At 47.9% G+C, this 23329-nt stretch overlaps 1 protein-coding gene across 10 annotated transcripts in view; it reads right to left on the bottom strand.

Moving 5' to 3' along the window:
• Trerf1 (transcriptional regulating factor 1) overlaps nt 1-23329 on the bottom strand; it is a 204626-nt gene that overhangs the window by 31848 nt on the left and 149449 nt on the right. For 6 of the 10 annotated variants that reach the window (XM_074082170.1, XM_074082173.1, XM_074082174.1 and 3 more), the window contains 5 exons: nt 8149-9825; nt 6667-6713; nt 5610-5760; nt 3975-4271; nt 178-565 (listed from right to left, as the gene is read on the bottom strand). In XM_074082170.1, coding sequence (XP_073938271.1) covers nt 178-565; nt 3975-4271; nt 5610-5760; nt 6667-6713; nt 8149-9555 — 2290 coding nt within the window. In that variant the 5' untranslated portion in view covers nt 9556-9825. The remainder of the gene's footprint in view (nt 1-177; nt 566-3974; nt 4272-5609; nt 5761-6666; nt 6714-8148; nt 9826-23329) is intronic. The other 4 variants (XM_074082176.1, XM_074082177.1, XM_074082178.1 and 1 more) reach the window with 2 other exon arrangements.

The raw sequence follows: 23329 nt of genomic DNA, 5'->3' as shown, positions 1-23329 counted from the left end.
AGGGCTGTATCTGATTCTAAGAATTTCTGAGCACCTGTATTAGACATTCCACAAAAGTCTGAGGGATAAATGAGACCACTGAAAAAGTGAGAGCCCGTCCTCTCCCCTAGTGACCAGCCCAGACAGGGATGCCCCATGCCCAGGGAGCTCAGGACCAGGCCACAGGGGGTGACTCACTGGAGCGACACAGCAGCACCCGTGGCGTGGGCGTGAGGGGCGTGAGGGGCAGCTGTGGGTGGACACCAGGGCCGTGGCCATGGCCCGAGATGAGGACGTTGCTGAAGAGCCCCGAGCCCTGGCGCACCGGGCTCAGCATGGGCGGGGGCGTGTAGGGGGGCAGCTCGTGGGTGGGGTCCAGGAGCAGGTGGTCCCCGAGGACGCGCGGGGAGCGCAGCTGGCTCTGGTACAGGGTGGCGCCGGAGTAGGAGGCCGGGTTCTGGGTGTAGGAGGGCGGTGGCGGGATAAAGAGGGGTTCGGGCCGGTGCCGGAACTTTTTCTTCTCCTGCCCGGTTTTGAGGGGCTCCTCAGCTTTGGCGGTGGCGGGCTGCTGCTTCCGAGGGAGTTCCTAAAAATAAAAAGGGCGGTGGGGGGGAGAGAGGCAGACGATTGGGACCCCGGCAGCGTCCGTTCCCCACGGGGTCGGGAAGGGGTCCCCACCGTGCTAACGGGCGTCCCTCCCGCTCCCTCCACGTCCGCTTGCTCGGGGCTGAGGGAAGAAATCCCTAACGTCTGGAAGGATCTGGGGGTGGCAGGGGCTGGTGCGTGGGCATGCGCCCTAAGTCCAAGTTCTCCCCCTGTCCCCACATTCCCATCTGTTTGAGTGGAATCCGGCCGAGGGGGGGCGCCTGAATTCCCCCACATGGGGAAGAATCTCTTCAGGGCAGCCGAGGCAGGGTGAGGCCCGTGCCTCGCAAGGCCACGGCCGAACACACGGCCCTGGAGGGGGACTCTGGGTGGGGACGAGCCAGCTGTGCTCCTTTAACGGCCTCTCCTAAAAACAGGGACCTCCCCCGCCCCGCTCCCCGCCCAGCCCCCCGTTTGTAGCAAGCGTTTCTCCTTCGTTGGCTTCCTGTCAAGCAGAGTGAGCTCGTCATGGCCGCGGCCCCCAGGCAGAGTCTGAGAGGAAGCTCTGCCACATGGACACAGAGATCCTAATAAATAAACATATGCACGCAAAGAGAGAAGCTCGGCATGCCAAAGCCAAACAGAAACAGATTTGGGGTGCGTGCCAGCAGCAGCCCAGAAACGAGGGGAGCAGGCCGTGGGGAGGGAGACCTGCGGAGAGGTTCTGGGGAGCTGAGGTGTCCACCCAGGCTCCGAGGACCGGGGGACCGGTCACAGCTGCAGTTCCCAGCAGCTCCAGTGAGGAGCAGCAGGAGCAGAAGCAGCAGCAGCAGCAGCAGGGGGTGATGGGAAGGGCTGGGCACGGTCACGTGACCAGCTGCCTGCAGGCCAAGACCTGCCCCAGTGGGCCCCTCTGCACAACAGGCTCTGCCCACCCGCCTCCTGCTTCTCTCGCTTTTCTCAAGTGCTGTCCTAACCTCTAGGAAGGGGTTCTAGGGAGGTAGAGGTGGGGAAAGAAGCAGGGAGCACTGGCTCCCAGGCTCCAGACCCCAGGTCACTAAGCCCTGCTGGCCAGCCTGCTTCCTCTCCCCCAGCAGAGAGGATTCCTTAGGGCTTGGGGTTTAGGGGGAGAAGGGCTAAGGTGGACAGAGGCTGAAGACAGACACAGCTGAGGAGAATGGGAGAAGAGAGGCTTTGCACCCTCAACTGGGGAGCAAGCTGAAAACTTAAATTCTGCTCCTGGGTACTAATGAGGTCATCTAAGCAATGCAGACCTCAGGTGGTCTCAACTCCGTCCTGGAGTCTGGTCCATTTTCGGCTCTCTTTCTTATAGTCTCCTTTCTTGTTACTCCATCTCTCTCTCTCTTTTTTTTTTTTTTTTTGGGGTACTGTGGCTTGAACTGAGAGCCTCATGTTTGCTAGGGCACTCTACCAGCCCTGTTACTCCATCTCTAAACCAGGATTTTCTGATCCTCCAGGTAAGTCTCTGAGCTACCTGGGTCAGAGAAGCTACTCAGAATGTCACACTTAGGTGTCATGTGACAGCATTTACAGTGTTCCACTTCATCAGGCTTTAGACTGTTAGGGGCAGGGCCAAATGCTGAGGGCTTTAAAAGCTTTTGCTGGCAGAGAAGGAGACCCATTGATGAGGTCAACCCTGCAGAGGTCAGGGGAGGTGCCTGAAGAGGCTGAGGGAGAGGTTCCCAAACTGCCTTTGTCCTAGCTGGCTAGGATCAGAGCTGAGACTAGAATCCAGGGCTCCTTTCTACATATTTTAATTTTTTTACATCAAATGCCAGGACTTTGCTCACATTTACTCAATCCTACCTACGTGCTTCTACTTCAGCCTGTCTCTGAATTTATGATGTCTCTCCCTCTTCTCCATTAAGCCAAGTTCATCCCTTCCTTCAAAAGCCTGCTCAGAACTCCCCTAATGATCTCCTCAGCAAACTCACACCAAACTGTCCTTAGTCACTAATGACTTCAGCTCCCAGGCATATAGATGCACCTCAATTTGTGATGGGGCTACATTCTGATAAACCCATCGTAAATTGAAAATACTGTAAGTGGAAAATGCATTTAATACACCTAGCTTACGAAGCATGGAGCATCCAAGCTTAGCATCACTGCACTACAGAGAGTCATTTCCTCTCGTGCTGGTGCTGCTGACTGGGAGCTACAGCTTGATGTCACTGCCCAGCATCATGAGAAGATTCAAAGTTGTACGGTTTCTATTGAATTCGTATCACTTTGCACCATCATTATACGAGGGACCATGTATATTCTCAGCCAGCTACACCCAGGGAATCAGTTTCTCTTCTACCCTCATCCTCCTCCTCCTATTTTCAGTGAGTGGGTGGGGGTAGACTGTGATCCCTGTGTGACTAAGGAACACTTGATGGAGAGCTCTCCAGGGGTAAGATACAGTATCTCTCCCACCAAATCAGGAACTTCCTGGGCAAAGGTGGGCAGGGATCTTGGATATTCCATTTCATTTCTGTCTGTTGCTAGCCCCCTCCTGCCCGGTGATAAGAATCTTCATCCTCCAAGGTTCTCCAAAATGTTCACTCTTCAGAGGCCTGGATATCACACAGAGAACCAAATAACGGTTCTTTCTGGACTTTTCTAGTTTTCTTAATTATCCTCCCTACCCTTATTCTGGCTCAACCCTACTCTCATGCCCCCTGGATTCCTAGCAACCGACCTAGTCTTTAAGGACAAACAGGACCCAACACACTACTCTGTGGGAAAGGGCAGTATGAGAGAGCCAATCATGTTAGTCACAAATTCCCAGGGTGAAGGAGAGGGGAGAGAAGGAGGTGGGGTTTGAGAAACGGAAGGAAAACTTAGCAGTGAGTGAGAAACACAAATCACTTTGCTTTCCTGAGCTGGGTGAGGGGAGGCAAGTAGCACTTAGTGGAATTTCTTTGGGAAGTTTAACGAATTAGGTTCTCCATAGTATTTAGGCAGATGTGATGCTGAAAATATGAAGCATCTAGTAAGGCTGATTGTCAGATGGTTGCTACCTCTTTGGTGGCTGGATCTGGACAGGCCTGGAGGTCTACCCAGGGCAGACCTGGGGAAAGACAAGAGCCAGTCAGCAGCTGTGGATTATTTGGGGCAGAAGTACTTCCGTATTTTAATAGCTGGTATGGTCATACCAGTGACAGCCAGCTGACTTATGTTAAACCTGAGAACAGCTTGAGTCTCAGAATCCAACCCAGACCATTAGCCTGGAAGAGTAACAGGTGTTTAATGGGTGGCGTGAAGGTGCCATAAAGGCTCAGTTCCAAGAAGGAGGCTAAGCCATGTCTGAGCTCAAGCCAGTGACCCTGGAAGAGCTGTCCTCATCTCCAAGAAAGCAAAGAGATGTCCCCACCCCAGGCAGGTGAGGCAGAGCAGCAACTCACAGCAGGCGCACAGGGGGTAGCCCCTTGGGGGGAGCGTGGGGGAGAGAGGGTCATCCTCACGAGCACAGGCATCTCGTCCTCCGATGTTGAGCTGGCTGGCTTGTCTCTGGCGGAGGGGGTGGCAGCGACGCTGTTGGTGAACCCCTGAGAGCTGGGCTTGGGCGGGAGAAGCTTGACAGGGACAGACACGGGCATGACCATAGGCGTGAGGCTTTCTGCCTCGGGAGGGAGCTGCTGTGGCGGTGGAGGCGGCAGTGGCGGCTGGGGCTGAGATGGCAGGGCCTTCTCTCCTTCCTCCTACACAGACAATAAAGGCTTTGATCCTGGGCTGAGAGCAGCTGTCCCAAGGGGGAAGCACTTTGCTTTTCCTGAAAGGTTCCAGGATATCAAGCATGGATGACAGAGAACCACTACTGGATGGCGTCCTTCCTGCAACCTTGGGTCCCTAGGCTGAGTAATGCCAGTTGGAGGCAGACAAGGCCAAGCATTCTATTTTTTTATACTTAAAACATCTTGACTTTGTATCACTTTAAAATATTTAAAAAACTTTTTGTAGCTGTCACTGTTTTTGAAGAAAAGGATTCGGATTTGTATTCAGTCAAAACAAAATGTGTGCTCTTATGTAGGAGCTTTTAATTTTAATACTATGGGCCTCAGTTTACTCGTGAAAAATGGAAATAGCCAATCCATCATAAATTTTATTCAGGCTAGGAAACCACACTGAAAATGCAAAACATGCTATATTTTTGTCTTGTTTTGTTTGAGACAGAGTCTTGCTATGTAGTCCACGCTGGCCCTGAACTCAAGATCCTCCTGCTTCAGCCTCCTGAGCACTAGAATTACAGGTGTATATCACTGTGCCCAGTTTAAAACATGCTATTTTTTACAGTGAAGACAAAGGATCTTTTTTTCCTGGCATGGTCAGGAGCTAGAGAGATCTTAGCAATCAAAAAACCTGGCTAATAGAGAATTAATCCCATAAAAGCAACAATAGTCAAAGAATTCTGAGAAAATTCTTTGAACTCTAACTCAGAGGTGCATGGATAGTTGTTTACTACCTGGATATCCTACCTGTATAATCCAGAGGGTATTTTAGGATCTTTGGATGCCAGAGCCAAACACCACTGCACTGGTAAACAGAAAATTCTGGCAGAGAAACTGATGGTTGCATTCACTTTTGGGAAGGTTTTTTTTTTTGATGGTGCTGGGGTTTGAACTCAGGACCTTGTGCTTGCTAGCTCTACCACTTGAGCCTTGCCTCCAGCCCTTGCATTCACTTTTCTTGGCCACTGACCACTGGTTTTGAAGGTCCAAAGTGGCCATGGTCTTGGGTACTTCAAGCAACACAAATTAAAAAATAATATTGCATTTACATGGTTTCTTTAGTGCTGTCTTCTGTGGGAAGTAGAGAGGTTGGAGCCCCTTAAAGGATTTCTAATGCCCCAGTTTTTGACCCTTGTTCATAAAGTCAGGGAAGTTGGCATTGTGTGACCTGGTTGGCTGCCAGTGTCAAAGCTTAGGCTTTCTGGTCTGGAGAGGACTGTGTATTCCTCTGGCTCACACTCTGTCTGACAGCAGCAAAGCAAAGCAAGCAGCACACGGCCTGGGAAGGACAGGGGACTGGCTTCTGCTAACCTGCTTGAGGCTGGGGGAGGCCCTCATTCCCCCATGGGATCGCATGTGGCCGTTCAGGGCGGGCAGGCTCTTGAACTCCTTCAGACAGATGGAACATGTCAACTTGTTCTTGGCATCTAATTGCTCTCCAAACACTTCTTTGGGTTGGCCACTGCTCAAGGGGAGGGCAACATGGAGAGAACACACATGTTAAAGAAGTTATTTATCACAAGACTTCACACCAGCAGTGAATCTATCCTATTTATTCAACATTCTCCTGATCATAGCTCCCATACCTTTCAGAGAACTAAGCCCAATTTACAGATGAAAAACTGAGGCTCAGAAGGTGAAAAGGCTTTCTTAAAACCATGCAATGGTTGACCTACACATCTTCCTTCACTCCAGGCCTTCAGGCACTGGGGTTTCCCCAGCTAGGATTTACTGCCCATTCCATGGTAGCTTGGGCACGTCAGCTTCCGGATTGCCTCCTTCATCAGATTCTAGCTGGATCTTTGTCTACTCTGCCCATGAGAGGAGGAAGCAAGTCTGTACAATTCACTGGGGCATTCTCAAAGCCCAGGCTGACACACAGTAGCGCTCAATAAATCCTCACTGACTGAATGGATGGGTAGAGGACTGAATACGGGGTTTGGAGTCAATCTCACCATTGCTACTCACTTGATGTGTAACCTTAAGCTCTCTTAGCCTTAGATTTCCTGTTTCTAAAACGATAACAATCATAAAGTACTTATATTGACAGGCACATGGTGATCAAATCTATTCATTGGGTTATTTTACTTCACATAATAGATGGCATCAAGCATACAAGTGCTCAAACACAACTGTTATTTTGTTGTTGTTTTGTTTTCTTTGGTGGTACTGAGGTTTGAACTTGGCCTCATGCTTACTAGGTAGGCATTCTACCACTTGAGCCACTTCACCAGCCCTGCAACTGCTATTGTTATTTGTATATTCTTCTTTGGGAAACTGACTTTGAATTTAGGAATGAGCCAAGAGATATAACCCAGAAAAACCTCCCAGTCTCCCCCCAGTGCCCCCAGACCACCACTCATCCTACCTTGACTCAGGGGACCCCGGCTGGGCTCTCCCATCAGGTAGGTGCATCTAATTGTGAGTCACGCAGGACACCAAACAAACAAGAAAGAGGAAAAAAAAAAAAAGTGTTTCTGAAGAGAGGAGCCTCAAGTGGTAAGAACACTGGGATCTACTCTTCTAGAACTTTCCCACTCATGATCACCCTGCTCATTCTTGCCTTTGCTCTTCTGTGCCTGACTCCTTTCCCTTACTTGCCTTTTGGCCACAGACACCACCCACGTGGGAAGCTGCCATCAGCCTCAGCCCCCTGGAACACAACCCCTCACTGCCTTCCTTCTTATTCCCCCAGTGCACCCGCTCTGTACAGACAGGCTCCATCTCCACAAGGGACATATACAGGAAAGGTAAGGGACAGCATCCTGCCAGGAGACCTTCTGCTGGAATTCTGTTTTAAAAGTCTTGGCTATGTCATCTCACTTTTTTATTCAGAAAGGCTCTCACCTACTATTGGGTCTATGCAATGTCTAAGGGAAGTTCACGAATGACCTTCAAACACTATTAGCGCCCTCTCCTTACCCAACTAGTTCCAATCTGGGGTCTCCTCCTCCAAAGACCTTTCTGTCACGAGTGTAGCACTTGGAACATAGCAAGGTATGAACAGTCCCCAGCAACAGTAGGCTCTTTGTGGTCAACTACTTTGGGGTTATTAGTCAATGACTAATAACCATAGCCCACAGGCTCAATCTGACCCGCAGATGTATTTCATTTGGTAGACTGTTTTTAAAAGTCTTGAATAAGATGGGAGCATCTGCTTTCTAGTCTGCTACAGTCTCCACCACTCCCTATTGTCTCCCCTGGACTCTTTGCTTATTTATTTTACCATCCTGGCTTCTGTGGTAGTGCAGTTCTAGTTCATCCCTCTGACTATAGATAGCAGCTGCTCCTTTGGGGGATTCACAGTGCACTCTGGCGTATTAAAGGACCTGAGAGGCCCTGCAGTATAGCAACCTGTTCCACTTTAAGACATTCCAAATTAATCTACAGAACCCAGAGTTTTTCTGGCAATATTCATTAACATTTAATAGAAATGCACTTCTGCACAGTATACTTTGAGAAATGCTGTCTTAATGGTCTCATTGGGGAACCAATTTCACAGGGAATAATACCCTAAGGATATAGATTTAAGGGGAGTGTGACAGCCCCATTGTGTGGTGCCCTGGCATCTGACTCAAGGTCTTGATTGTTCCATGAATCATTTAGGATATGATACAGTATTTCGGCCATCTCCTTAGTGAGATTGTAAGCTCTCTGGGCAAAGGATCGAATCAAAATGTTCTCTTCCAAAGTGCCTGGCATAGATAGTGCCTGGCGCATGCAGGTTAAAGTTTTTGGAAGGTATAAAGACCAAAAAGGCTGAGGGTCAGAGAGAGAACTGGGCACTGCAGGGACTCAGCCGGCCCTATCACACACTGAGACATGGCGATAAACTTCCATTGTGAGGTACCTGGGGCCACATGGCACTGGGAGACTGCTGCTGATGCTGCGGCCCCATGTTGTTGAGGTGGATCCCGCTGGGGGACAGGAGCGGTCGATGGGGGAGGGCACTGCTGCCCCGGGTCAAGTCCGAGCTCGCTGGGTCTCCCATTCCTGTATCAGGTGGCCCCAGGTCCCCATGGGAACTCAGCATGACCGGGGCCTGCCTGTCACTAGAATAAGTCTTCGGCTGACTGTCCTCACGCGGCTGGTGTTGGGGCTGGTATAGGGGGTGGCTGTAGGGCTGCTGAGGCTCCTGGTAGTAGTACTGGGGCATGGATCCCAGCTGAATCAGCTGGACAGCGTGCGCCTGCTCCGGGTTGTACTGATGAGGGTCCCTGTGATAAGAAGGGGGCTGCAGGTGCATTGGTTGCTCCCGCTCTTGTAAGTGCTGCATCGCGGGTTGGGGTTGGTAATACTGAGGTATCTGCATTGAACCCTGCCGCTGCTGTAGCTGTAACTGCTGCTGCTGAGGCTGCGATGGGCGAATCTGCTGCGGCTGCTGCTGCTGCTGTATTTCTTGCATGGAGATCCGGGGCTGTGCGGTTTGGGTTTGTTGCTGCTGTGGGTAATACTGGTGCTGCTGGAGCTGTTGCATGTGTTGGGACAGCACCTGTGGGGCTTGCAGTGGCTGTCCCCCCTGCAAAGGCACCTGAGCCAGGGGCTGCTGGTAGTCATAATACAGGTGCCCTTGGGGAGCAAGCTGCCCCACCTGAAGGGCTGGTTTGGACAGCCCACTGGTGAAACCAGGGTGAGGCTGCTGGGATGCCTGGTGGTAGCGGGAAGGAATAGCCGAAGCCGGAGGCTCCATGGGCTTCTGAGACAGCAGCTGGCGGAGGGCACTGTCAGGAGCTCCATCCATCACTGCTGACTGGGTGTGCAGCACCTGTGCCATGTTGTTGACCTGAATTCGCAGGTTTTGGTTGGCGAACACCTGGGTGAAAGAGTCCAGCTTGTGTAAGACACCGCTGGTGAGCTTCTGGGTCCGGATCTCGCTGGCCTGGGAGTAGGTGTATTGGTAGCCATCAGTGGGCTCTACCTGGGCTGGTGTCCCCCACATCATATTTGAGTTGGCCAGGTTGCCCCGTAGCTGGACATGGTTTCCAGGTCCTGCATGGCCTCCCCACCCTCCCTGCCTCGAGGTATCCATTTGGCCAAGGTTTTTGGAGCCAACGGGCAAGCCCAAACCACCCCGAGTATCTTGAGGGAAGTGGGGGGAGATGGGCGAGGCCTGGGGGGCATCCATTCCGCCCCCTGAGACTGTATTCCCGTAGTTGTGGTTCAGCCCGCTGTGGACTCCAAGGGGCGGCTGTTGGTAGAAAAGGTTCTCACCACTGTGGACCACATGGTTGGTCTTGTATAGCTGATGATCTCCCATGGTGTCTGTCTTGGATGTCAATGTCTAGCCACAAAACCATAAAAAAAAAAACCCCAAAGGTAACTGAAGAAAACCCAAAAAAGACTGAAACCCTGAGAAGCTGAGAGGAGGTGTCCACACTACTCCACGGCTGACATGTCTGTGAGGGTAGCTGGAGGCAGGGGTTCCTGTTAGCCTGAATCACTCATCTGCAGACTGGGGGGCTTTACATCCTCTCCAGGGCTGAGGTACAGACCAAACACCACCTTGGTGAGGAGAGGCTGCTCACACCTGCAAGACAAGATGCAAGGGATAAGAAATAATTTATTTGGACATTTCAGGACGAACGATTATATCTACAATGACCAGTTATGAAAATAAATATAAAATAGGAGACTGGGTTAGAGACAGCCAGTGCCAGCCACACTGGCACACTCTTTACAATGGCCCTGAAGATCTGGCCTCTTACTTTTGGGCCATTATTCAATGGCTTATTAGGTCATTGATTTGTTAATTTACTGTTTTGTTCATTGATTAATTTGTCCATTCTTCTTGGACCTTACTATTGAAAGCCCAGCACTATTCTAGGACCTGTGGGAGAAATGAGAAAGTTTAAGACACAGAGCTTATATGTTCAAGAAGTATTTACTGGATACCTTCCAAGAGTAGAGCATGTTAGGAAATGATTAAGACATGCGCCTACTCTTTTTTTTGGTGGGACTGGGCTTTGAACTCAAGGTTTCACACTTGCAAAGCAGGTGCTCTACTGCTTGACCAACACCTTCAATCCATTTTGCTCTGGTTATTTTCGAGACAGAATTGGCCTCGAGCCTTGATTCTCCTGGTCTCAGCCTCCCAAGTAGCTAGGACTACTGGCGTGAGCCACTGGCACCTGGCTGAGACAGGGGTCCATTCTTGAGGAGCTTTTAGCTGGAAAAGGTGATGGGACCCAAATAACTACAATACAAAGGAAAAGATCCGCATGTGATTAAAAAAAAAAAAAAGGTGAAAACTAGAGGGACGGGAATTTAGCAGCCAAGTGGGAGAACAGAATTGGAAGAAGTTTTAAGGACAATTGCATGTTCGTTTGACAGTCAGGTCAACAAAATATTCACCAGGCTCCTTGTCCCTGTTCAGGGGAACATCTGTGCACAGGGATGACTGCTTGACATGATCTGGCACAAGAAGACAGACTGGGCCAATCAGTTTCCCTCTTTTGGAGACATGAGCTAGGAAGTTCCTTGGAAAGGTGGGTCTGGTGTGAGTCCATTAGGGTTCTTGAATGGTTTTCAAACTGAGCTGTGAACCCCTGGGAGCACACAAGAACTTTCCAACACTGCCCATGCATCCAAAGTTACAATCCTCAACTTCCATAGAAACTCTTCTAGAACTAGGGGGTGAGAGAGGTAGAAGTTGTCCTTTTCTGCAAAGGTAAACTTCGTACTCATCCCATCTCAAATCTTGACGGGGCTCACAGATCCAGAGGGAATTGCCCTTCATCTCTCACCCAACCCTGCCAGCTACCATGCAAAAAGACACTTAGAAATGGAGAAAGCAGGTAAACGAGTCAACAGTCTTTCTCTTTCTCTGACATACATGTGTGCACACAAACACATATACATGGGAGGTTTTTTTTGTTGTTGTTTGGTTTTTTTTTTTTTTTTTTTTGCAGTACAAGAGTTCAAACTCAAAACCTTGTGCTTGCTAGACAGGCATTCTATCACTTGAGCTACACTCCCAACCCTCTAATTCTTTTCTAAATAGGACTTTCGAATAGAAATAATGAAATAATTTTTGGTGACAGATCACTATATGATCCTGGTTTAATAAAACATGTATTCCTTAGAGTTTGTGTGGACGAGGGTTTTCAGTGCTTACATCTACATGAATGAAAAATGGAAATAGAATTGATGCTGATCCTTGTCTCATGATAGCAATAAATAATATTCTTACATGGAATGGATAAATAAGCACATCACAGAACTAGCCCAGCACCAGCCATATTTTATCTCCAACCCTGGGTGAAAGCAACAGGCTCACTCTGTGATTCAAGCTGTACACTGTGACCTGGTTGGATACAGGTGTGCACAGTGAACATAAATAACAAATTTATTTAAAAAAATCATCTGGCACCACCACCCCATTAAGAGATGTACTTTCAATATAATTGTACTTATGTCTATTATTTATCCAAATTAGTAATGTATTTGTGTTGTTTCAATCAATTATGTACTATTAATAATTATAATGATAACTCAAACCTGGAGAAAAATTTTATACTGAGCTTTATGATTTCAGGAAATTAAAAAAAGTTGTGACTTTATATAAAGTTCTTACAGAGAACTAGAATAGAGACACAAATGAAAGAGTTTTAAGCCTAAAAATATATTACATAAGAATAAAATTCCCTGCGGGAAGAGAAATGGAAGTTTCAAGGAGAATAAAAGAGCACAGATTATTAAGGAAGAATGTGTTCATGCATTTTTAAAACGGGCGATGGTGAGGATGGAATTGCTATGGTGTTGAGAATCCACTGGGTAAATTTAAAAGTGATGTCATGGTTTTACTTAAAAATATCAATGCTTATGATACACTGGAAATTGCCTCTTCTGCAAACACATGAGAAAAATGTAGATGTAAACTTAAAAATGGATGAGAGGGCTAAGAGTTTTATAATTCCTTTAAGGAGGATTTTAAGCAGAAATGTCTGGAGCAGACCCTGAATATAAATGATGCTGGGAAGGAGGAATGGCTATTGAACGCTTCGGAGCAGAGGTGCAAGGGTGCTGAACTCCAGAAGTGGGGAGATCACGTCTCTTCACTGCTTGAAAGGTCCATAGCACCTGGGAGCTGGTTAGAAATGCAGGTTTCAGGTGAGATCTACCCAAGCAGAGCCTGCCCTTTATCAAGGGTCCCCACTCCCAGGTGAGTCTTGTGCACTTCCAATCTGACAAGCACTGATTAGTAGGCACTTGCTGTATCCAGGTGAGACACGGTTAAGACCTGAACTCGGGTAACAGCAGGAAGAGTGAGGAATGAGAGAAACTCATCCCTGTGCTGCCAATGGGGAGTGACTTTCCTTCCCCAAGATGCTGTGCCCTTCAGGAGCTCGTGACCCACTCTGAGGAGGCACCTCATCCCTTTCTCACACATGTGCTCTCCCTTGGGAGCCTCATCCCCTGAAGATTCCCCACGATTAGCCCCAGCTTGGGTGGTTGGACATAATTTCATTCTTCTTTATGGTTGAGCAATATTCTATGGTAGATAGATAGATACACACACACATATACACATGCACACCACATTATCTTTATCCTTTCATTGGTTGTTGGGTTTTTGGTTTTGTTTTTGTTTTTTTTTTGAGATAGGCTATGTAGTCCAGGCTGGCCTTGAATTTGCAATTCTCCTGCCTCAACCTCCCAAGTCCTGGGACTACAGGTGAGTGCCACCATGCCAATCTGCTCCTTAATGAGCCTTCCTGGTGAGTCTGCTGCAGACTTAAGCTGCCTTAGAAGTAATCTAGTCTCTGCACAATACAGTGAAGAAACGGAGGCCTAAAGATGCACCTCTGGGTCTAAAACATTGCCTGGTTCATAGCAGGCAGTCAAGAATCATTTGTTTAATGTAAGAAAAGGAAAACGATTTCCCTAAACAACATAGGGAAGTGATGGCAAAACCGTGTGTGATTTTTTTTGACATTAAATTTGTACATTTTTTGAATAGGTGCTATATTCACGTGGCTTAAAAATCCAAAAGATTAAAAAGATATAAAAAAGAATGAAAATTATTCCAAATAAATGCTTAAAAGAAAAGTAGAAAATGACAGCTAATTTTTTTTTTAAAAGGGTACATGTGAAAAGCTTCGGTCCCCAGCCACCCAGCATCCCTCCTGGGATAATCCATCAGGTTCTTATGTATCCTCCTGGGGACATTTTAGGCTCACACAAGAATAGCTGCACGTGGCCCCTTTTACCCAAATGGTAGCATGGGAGTCCCATAGCTCAGATCTTGTCAAAAGGCTACTTTTAAACACACCAATCTATAGAATTGCTGTAATACTAAACGTTTATTATTTTCTAACATGGTAGCTGCTTTGCTCATTGTGTCCATTTCCTGTTGAGTAATTGACACCGGGAGCACTTTCATTCATGAGCTAATGAAGAGCGGTACTTCTCCCACACGTATTCAGTCAATTCCTTCCTGAGAGCAAGACTCTGGGACTCCAGAGCGGGCCAACAAATAAATGCCCATGTAGACCGTAACATCCTCCTCCATGCTCTCCCCCCACCCAGTCTTCCCTGTAGTACTGACCACATGACAGTTGAACCCCCTGCTTCTGTCCCTGGTTCCCCACGGCTGTCCAGTCACCCAGAGGCAGGGACAGAGCCAATCCATTGTATGTCCTCAGTGGCTGTGACCTAGTAAATGCTCAGGAAACACTCAGCCAAATGTAGGACAGAGCCAGGCAAATGAGACCTATTGCAGGTCACTTGACCCCCAGGTGCCCCACCTCTGACACAGACCAAGGGCCAGAATCTGCTGTTTTCTGTGGAGGGCCCTGTGCCCTACAGCCCCAGACTCATGGGGCACTGCAGACGATAACAAGGCTCCGTAGAGAGCTCCTGGAGGAGGCCTGGAACACTTACACAGATTGGGCCAGTTAGCAAATACTATCAGCTTTGGGGACTGTGTGGTCTTTGTCACAACTCTGCTGTGTATCATGAGAGCAGCCTTAGACAATATATTAATGGCTATGTCCCAATACAACCTTATTTATGGACATTGAAGCTTGAATTTCATATAATTTTAATATGGTAAGAAATATTCTTCTCTTTTCTTCAATTAAAAATGTAAGAATCCTCTTTAGCTCACTGACTATACAAGAGGTGTGGACTGGACTTGGCCCAAGCCATGGTGTGTTGGCCATTGTTCTACAAAGTCCAACTTCTCCCTGATCCCCTAGTCCAGGGCATCAGTAGGCTGGGATTGGGGGACAGTGTGCAAGGAGGACATCTGTCCTAAGGCCAGCCTTTGAACCAGAGAGACAGACAGAGACATGGGGAGAGGAAGTTGATATTGGCTGAAGTCTTGGTGGACTTGTTTGCTTACAATTCAGAAAGACTAACACCCTGCTCCTGCCAGACCACCCCTGCTTGTTTGAGGAAGAAAAACCAAAAAGACTTTCCTTTTTCAGATGGGGTGTCATTTAGAGGCTGGATACACAATCCCCACATGCCTTGGCTCGTGCTCTATGCCCAATTTCCTTTCATGTCTCCCTAGCAAGCTTAACGCAGAGTCCCTGGGATCCTTCCTTCCCAGTTCTTCCCCAACAGGAGGCAGAGGCCAAGGGCAGTTCTCCAAGATGCGGGCTCATGGTGTGTGGTTCCCTTTTAAGCAATGTGGTTATTCTAAATGCTTTCTGATTAGTCTCCTAAATAAAGTCAGTGAGTATTTTATAATACAGTAACCCGATAACCACAGTCCTGTTCTGCCAACGATGGCGGTTAGTGCCTGCATGTCCCCTGGTGCGCAGTGTCTGGCTTGTTCTCCTTCCTTCCGGGCTCTGCTGTTCCCTGTCCTGGAGTTCATGCTGCCTCTCAGCCATGGGAGGAGCCTCAAGCCTGTCCTTTGGGCTCCAAGGGACATTACTTTCTCCCTCCTTCAGGGGCATATTCCTCCAAGCCCGAGAATCAGTGAGGAGTTTGGCTCACAGCTCAGTGTCCCACACAGTGGACACTGTACTTCACATCCCTGGTTCTCCACAAGGAAATGGAGCGATTTCTCCTCCTGGTCTTCATGTCCTAGACATCTTTCCTCTGGGTTAGCAGTGGTTCTTCATCAGGGACTTTTAACATTGTACCCCCTTCCCTGCCATGACTGCCACATGCCATCTCTTCACTCTCTCTTACCAGAACAAAGTGGTGTGGATGCTGAGGACATGGGGAGAGAAGTGGGAGCTACTGGAGCCCACGGTGACTTCCTGGAGGAGGCAGTCATGGTTTGAGTGGGATTAGTCAATAGATTCCTGGGAAAATTTTCCAAATCACCCTCCTCCACAAATCGTAAGGATTGGGTAGTGAGATTAGGAACATGGGCACTGACTCTGAATAGGGGGTGGTTTGGGGGAGACTGGAGTAGAAGACAGGATTCCTGCTTTGGTTCCAAAGTCTGTATGTCCCTGGGAAAGTTATTTAACCACTGTGGACCTCAACCATGATTTTATATATCAAAGTAGTTGAAATCAAGTTTTTCTAGAAGGAGCTTGAATAAAATTCATACAGTCTGCCTCATTGTGCAGAAACTGACATTCAAGGTTGTGTGTCTCACAACTGTCCAGAGCATAGCCACTGTCATGTGGTCTCCACCTCCTTCCAGGACAACCAGTTTTTTAAATAAGGGAGGCAATGTTAAACTGAAGTAGCTGATGTGCCCGAGCCCTTCCTGGATGACAAATGGCTCTGGGAGACTAGTGAGGACGTGCTCCAGCACAGCGGCCGGGATTAATGCCCTTCACCTCAGAACAGATCCAATCAGCTCTGGCCTGTGGTTCCAGAAGGAAAGCTGTATGATGCAAATGCAGACAATGAAGGAAACTTACAACCCACACTTGCAGTATCTTAGAGCACCAGGCTCTGAGTGGGAACAAGGACCCAGAGGGACAAGGACCCAGGCAGCTTGCCTGGCTCTGAATGCAGCCTGTTCCAGCCCATAGCTGCGCTCCCTCTGCCAAGCGATGGGAGCTTGACAGCTGAGTTAGCTAAGAGGTCTGTAGAGAGAAGACAGGCCAGGTAGGGGAGACACCTGAGCAATCAGCCCACAGGTGAGTCCCTGAGTGACCCACGTGTAGTCAAGTTCATAGGCACCTAAGGAGGGGCCTCGAGGAGAGTCTCAGAATTAATCAACAACCATGCTGAAGACCTACTTTGTGCCAGGAAGAGATGAGCAGGTCAGGACTCCTGGCTTTGTGAGGCTTACAGTCGAATGGACTGGGAACCCCATGGCCGAGAGACCAGCATTGGTGCCCTACACTACTCTCTAGATTCGTTCCCACAAACTCCTAGGACTTGCTGTGTCAGGGCTCTGCTATGGGAGATGAAGCCCCACCAACACCAACCTGTGTCTTTGAGCTTGCAGTCTACAAGAGGCGTGCTTCCAAAAGACCCCAAGAAATTTCACCAGGAGGAGGTAGAGAAGGGCCACTGGTAACCCCCTCCCTTGCAGGGTGGGAGCCACAGCAGAGGGCTCAAGTCTGGCAGGAGGCCTTTGTTGTTGGGAACCCAGAGAGGGTCTCTTCAGAGCAGAGTTGGTGTCTGGGTCCAGTGCCCACAGGAAGAATTTTCTACGTCTGCCCCCATGGACTTGGGGTGTGAGACTTTCTGAATCAGCACTGGGAACCTAGCCAAAAAAAAAAAAGAATCCCCATTCTGGAGCTGTCCTGGGTAGGACAGGGCAGGGCAGGGCAGGCCAGGGCAGGGCAGGGCAGGGCAGGGCAGGAAGAATGGGAGGAGATTTCCCTTGGGCTGTTCTACTGAAGCCCCAGGGAGTGTGGGAGATTAAGATGGAGGGGAAAGGGTGTTGGCAGGGAGACCTGACCCTCTTTGGGCCTACCTGCAGCCCCAGAGTGAATTATTAATCTCAGAAAACACAAATCAAGCACCCAACAGCTCTATTCCTATTACTTAAACTCCAAACCCAGCATCTTGGGAGCCACGCTGCCAAGATGGCTCCAGTAGGTCAGCCATTGTCCTAGCCACACACTGCAGTAGTATGAGCCCCACAGACTTCCGGGCCCCAGGATTCCAGGTAGGCTGCTGCGGTTAGGGGCCTGGTTCCCAAACAGTCCAGCAGGCTTGCCTTTGGAATGTGGTCTTCAAAGACATTTGACTGCATAAAACAACAAATGCCTTGGTCAGCCAGGGTCCCAGAGCAGGGTTGGTGTCACTCCCCTTCTTTCTGGCAAACAGCTCAGCGATGCTCCCTGAATGAGCGATGACTGCATTTGTGTCCTTGTGCTGGGGTTTCCTGGGCCCCTCTGGAGCTGCCGCCTGCTTTTCAGACAGGAAGCCCCTTGCAGATGGCCAGGGTACCCCAGCCTATGATATCAGTGCCACACTCGGGCATTCTGGAAACAGCAGCAGTGACACAGAGCCACATCCCGGGCACTGCCACAGCTCCAGGCTCTTTGTAAGATAAGGGGACTAAGACAAGCAATCACTGTGGTCCCTTTTGGCTCAGAGTTCTGAGGTCTTTCAGGGAATTCTGGGAGTCAACAAACAAACCAGAGGGACCTCCGGTGTCTGGGCTGGAGGCCTGCCCAGCAGTACTTCCTGAGTGGTTCCCTCCTCCAGGGGTTGGGGGATTCAGTTCTGGCCTCCTCCTGGAGCCCTGGTGGGCCCCAAGCATCGCTCAAGCACCCTCCTCCCTGCAGTGAGCTCTGTGGGCAGGTGGAGGCCCGTCTTGCTCATCTCTGGGCTCACTCTGCTTGGCAGTGTGAATGCTGAACAGGGAGTGCTCAATGAGCCAGGCAGAGGGCCTCAGACCTCTTCACCAGGTAGCTCTCAGGAAAAGACTCAGCAACCTGGCTGCTCCTGTGATGCAATGGGAGGCTGGTCTTCTCAATCAGTGAGATGGGATTGTCATTTGAGGGTCCAGGAGGAGCTTCGCCCCTAGTGGCACCTTGTACAGGTCTCAGGGCCCTTCCAAAGCTGCTGCGTGTGAGGAGAACAAGGGAGCCAATGCGGGTGGAGGTATCCTGGAAGGGATAAGCTATGGGGGCTGTTGTACACAGTGAGCCAGGAGGACCTTGTTCTAGACTGATTCCAAATCACAGCATGCCAAGATTAAGAAAAACAATTTACCAACGCTTCTAAGAATTAAGTGTTACAGAGAAAAGGTGGAAGAGAGAATTCCTACCTTCCCCTCACTTGAGGTTCCAGCTGTAGGGAGTTTTGGTGTGGATGTGGGAGGGGGTTCCAAAGCTCACCTTCCAGATATAGAGAGATCTTGGTGGGGGGCATAGAGGGAGCCTTGTCTTTTCTGGGCTTGCTGCCTCCTCTGGCAATCCTTTCCATCCCCTAGGAAGCCCCCAAACCTGTCAGGACTTGCTGAAGGCCAACTCCTGTTGGCCACTGGACCCCCCCAACTCCCATTACCTCACTGAGCCAGTTTCTTGCCAAAATAACTTCTCTTTTTTTGCTAGGAGTCCAGAGGGCCAAGTGATGGCCCACCAGGACCCCTGCAGCTGATCTGAGAACAAAGACTTGGGGCTGGGCGCCTGGGTCAGCTAGAAGAGAGAGGCCCTGGCCCTGGCTGAGTGTTGTACAGGCCCCAGCACTGTAAGAAACATGACTCCTTCAGGCCTAGTCACCTCCGTGTTCTATTTTTCAGCCAGTGCTAGTTCCGTGTTAAGTTCCATGGGAGCAGAATTGTGTTGTAATACTTCTGTTTTTCCATCTCTTCCTCCCTTCTTCACGGTGCCATGAAAAGTTTGGCTCAGAGTCGATGCACTCAGTGTTTACAGAATCATAACCCTGAGTGTGTGGTGGGAGGTTAGGGATGAAGCAACCTGCCCCCTTCTCCTGGAGATTATGGGTTCCAGAGTTGAGCCTAGGATGCCTGCAGAAGAGCCCGCAACACCTCCAGTGTGGGGATGCACCCCAGAGGAGTGAGCTGCAGGGGGAGAGCAGCAGGAGGCACGGGTGCTGGTCCATGAGCTGGGTCCAATGAGAAGAAGGATGCTAATGGTGTCTAATGTGTACTGGATGCTAACCCCAGGCCTGGCCCACATAGCCTCTCCCAGCAACCCCACAGATGGTAAAGTGCACCCATCACCATGACCACCTTACCAACCTCCTAATGGCACCCTGACAGAAACATTCTCAGATGTGTCCCCTTAGGAACCTTGGTGACACCTTCCTTAGAATCCACACCCAAGAGTGGGTGTGGAGTAGAGGAGGCTGTGATGATGCCTTTTTAAATTTTTTTGAGGCAAGGTCTTGCTATATTGCCCAGGTTGGCCTCCAACTCCTGGCCTAAAGAAATCCTCCTGCCTTGACTTCCTAAGTGACTGAGACTACCACCATGCCTAGCTAGTGTGATGGGTTTTGATGTGTGTGCCAATTTGGCCAGGCTGAACTCGCATCTTCAGGATTCCCTTTCTAGAAGGTTAATCAAAGCAGAAATTACTAACAGTGATACATGCAAATGACCTATAAACAGGTGTCTCTGCTGAAGCATTGTTTGAATAGCCAAAGAATGAAAATAATTCAAATGCCTGTCAATGAGGGATTAAGTAAAGGGAACAACTACACGATGGGGTGCTGTGCAGTTGTTAAAAAGAATAGGAAACTCTATGAAGTGATACAGATAACGAGATCTCCAAAACTAAGTTTAAAAGAAAGATGCAGAAGTGTGTGCTTCTTTTTTGTATAAAGGTGGTTAAAACAGAATGTATGTATGTGTGTTTGTGTGTACATACATACATATATATATATATATATATGGATTGGTTCTTATTAGTTATAGCCTATAAAGTCTGCACGAACACTGGACCAGGGAACACTGATCCACTGCTCCTAGGGGAAATACAAGGCTAGGTTCCTTTGCGCCTCTGGTCATACTTTTGTCAATGAATTAGTATGTAACCTTATTTATGTGTGTTTCCATTTAAAGACACCTTGTTTCTTTATATATATATATATATATATATATATATATATATATATATAGTATATTAACACATAATATATATTGTGTATTAATTAACACTGAACTCAGGGCTAACAGTACTAAAATGCACATCAAAACAAAGCTTATTTGACACACATATTTCCTCTGTAAGGCACTCTGCAGCCACCTTGAGTTTGGAGCAATGGACAACACTTCACACTACACTTGGGCAGATACATTTTATTTTACAGCTTTTTTTGTTTTGGTTTGTTTAGAGACAGAGCCTCAACTCTGTAGTCCAGGCTGGCCTCAAGCTCGTGCTCTTCCTGCCTCAGCTTTCCAAGTGCTGTGATTACAGACATGCACTAATTTAAAGCTTTTCATATTTTTTTTGTTTGAACCACATGGATATTGTATTTCTCCAAAAAAAAAATAAAGATATAAAAAATACTGAAAAAACCCGCATGTATACTTAAAAGCAGTACATCCTGCCTAACAAATCTGCTATAATTTATAAGCCAGGTTCAGAAAGACAAAGGTCATATGTTCTTTTATATGTGGAAGATAATCCAAATCCAAGCATTATCATATATACATATTATACATAGATATAACATGTTCCCCATGTGGAGTAGACTAGGGGAGGAGGAAAAGAAGAAAGAAATGATAGTAAGTGAATAATATTGAAACACATCACATCTGTAGGAACAAGGCACAATGAAATGTACTGCAAACTGTTGAACAATACAGGGTAGGGGGAGAAGGGTAAGAGGGAGTAATAGAGGGAGTTATATTTACAGCTGAAATACCAAAGCAAAACCCCACTGAACAACAAAGAGACAATGAAGGTCAGGAATGTAAATAGGTTATGTTAAGGGGAGGGCTTAGCGGGAGAGGGGAGGGTAAATGAAGAGGGTAAAGGAGGTGAATATGGTTGAGGTGCTTTCTATACATCCATGAATATGGAACATTGAACCTGTTGAGGTCATTTCAAGAAGGGGAGTGGGGGAAGAGGGAGATTAATGGAGGGGATGAACCAAACCAGGGTACAATATATGTATATATGGAAAAGTCACAATGAACCCCCCCAGTATAAGTAGCATATACTAATAAAAATGTTTTAATATTTGTTTTAATTTTCTGTAGGTGATCATAGCCATAAACTTTCTTTTTAGCACACTGCCTTTTGCTGTGTCTATAGGTTCTGGTAGTGTTTTCCACTTTCATTAGATTTTAGGAACTTTTAGGACCCTCCCACCCCCTACTTTAATGACTCACTGGTCATTCAGCAATGTGTTGCTGAGTCTCCATGTGTTGGAATGTTTGCTGTTAAGTTCTAGTTTTATTGCATTACAGTCTTGTAGAATACAGGGAGTTATTTCAACTTTCTTATATTTGTTAAGACTTACTTTGTGTCCTAAAATATGATCTATTTTTAAGAAAGTTCTGTTGGCTGCTGAGAAGAATGTGTATTGAGCAGCTGCTGGATGAAATTCTTTGTAGATGTCTGTTAAGTCGATTTGGTGTCATTTAATGTTATAGTGTCATTTAATGCTCAGGTTTCTTTGGTGGTTTTTTGGGGGGGAACCTGGTAAGAGTGGGGTATTAAAGTCTCTCACTAACATTGCATTGGAGTCTATCTGTGCTTTTAAGTCTAGTAGTGCTTGTTTAATGGAATTGGATGCACTGACATTTGGTGCATATATTTTAACAATTATTATTTCCTTACTGGTGGAACTGGGGTTTGAACTCAGGGCTTCACGCTTGCAAACCAGGCACTCTACCACTTCAGCCACACTTCCAGTTTATTTTTCTCTGGTTATTTTAGAGATGGGCTCTTGCGAACTATGTGCCTAGGCTGACCTTGAATCTCGATCCTCCTGATCTCAGCCTCCTAAGGAGCTAGGACTACAGGCATGAGCCACCAGCACCCAGTTTGTTACTTCCTTTTGATAGATTATTCCCTTACTAATATAAAGTGACCCTCTTTGTCTCTTCTAATTTTGGTTGTTTTAATTTAAAACATAAATATCTTACTAATCTTTTGAGGCAGAGTGTAGGCCTTTGCTTCGCTCACAGGTCTGTTGAAAACAGTTCTGCATTTTAAAAGTTTTTTTAGTTTGGTTTTTGAAGACAAGAGTCTTACCGTGTAGCCCATGCTGGCCTCGAATTTGCAATCCTCCTGCCTCCGTCTCCCAAATGCTGGGATTACAAAAGTGCACCACCATCCCCGGCTCTTAATGTTTGTTATGTATAAACCACCCCCTATAGAAAATGCTAGATTTGCATTTTTCAGTTTGGTTTCTTTCAACAGGAGCCTGAGGTTGAGGACACTGGTCAATTAATTGTGATGCAGAACCCTGTGAACGCTTACTCACTCTCTCCTCAGTGTCAGAGTGTCCTAGGTGTCTTCCTCACACCTAACTTGACTTTTGGTGACTTGCTTATATAACTTCTTTCCAAAGCATTCAGCAGCAAAATTTGGAGTCACTTGACACACATTGCTAGTTGAGGTTGAAGAAGGTGTTTGCTTTTCATAGAAACAGCACTTCTTTTTCTTTTTGGAATTCCTAGCTCACCAGCTGACATCACGTTTAATGAGCTTCCATCTCTACATAACAAAAATGCCAGTCCACAGATGGTGTCCATCCAGCCCTCAGTGAGCGCTGTGGCTGGGGGAGTGGAGCTGGGAAGACCTGTCACCCCTCGGTTATCTGTCTGTCAATATGCTTTGCTAACTGTAACACACTATGAAAATGCTAGCTCTGGTTCTCTGGCTGACCCACACTTCCTGGTGGTGTTCTCTAGGGACATCAGAGACAGGGTCTCCATGTCAGACACAGGCTCCTTGGGACAGCTGGATTCCACGGTGCTCAGGGAGGAGCTGGGCTGGGGCAGCCTTTGCAAAACATTTTTGGAAGTGAACAGACCTCTTTTCTCAAGGCTTTTAGGGTGGGATTTCTGAAAAGACTGACATTCAAATTTTGGGAAAAGGGTGAAGTAGGGGGCAGGTCCAAATGGTCTCCTTAGGTGCCTGGGACGTAATCGAGTCTGAGTCCCCAGCTGCCTCCCCCCAACCCCAACCATTTAAGATGATGCAGAGCCCTCTGCTTGCAAAAGGGAAAAG

Source organism: Castor canadensis, chromosome 8 (assembly GCF_047511655.1).
Source record: "Castor canadensis chromosome 8, mCasCan1.hap1v2, whole genome shotgun sequence".
Taxonomy (NCBI): domain Eukaryota; kingdom Metazoa; phylum Chordata; class Mammalia; order Rodentia; family Castoridae; genus Castor; species Castor canadensis.
This window is presented reverse-complemented; position numbering and strand designations above follow the sequence as displayed.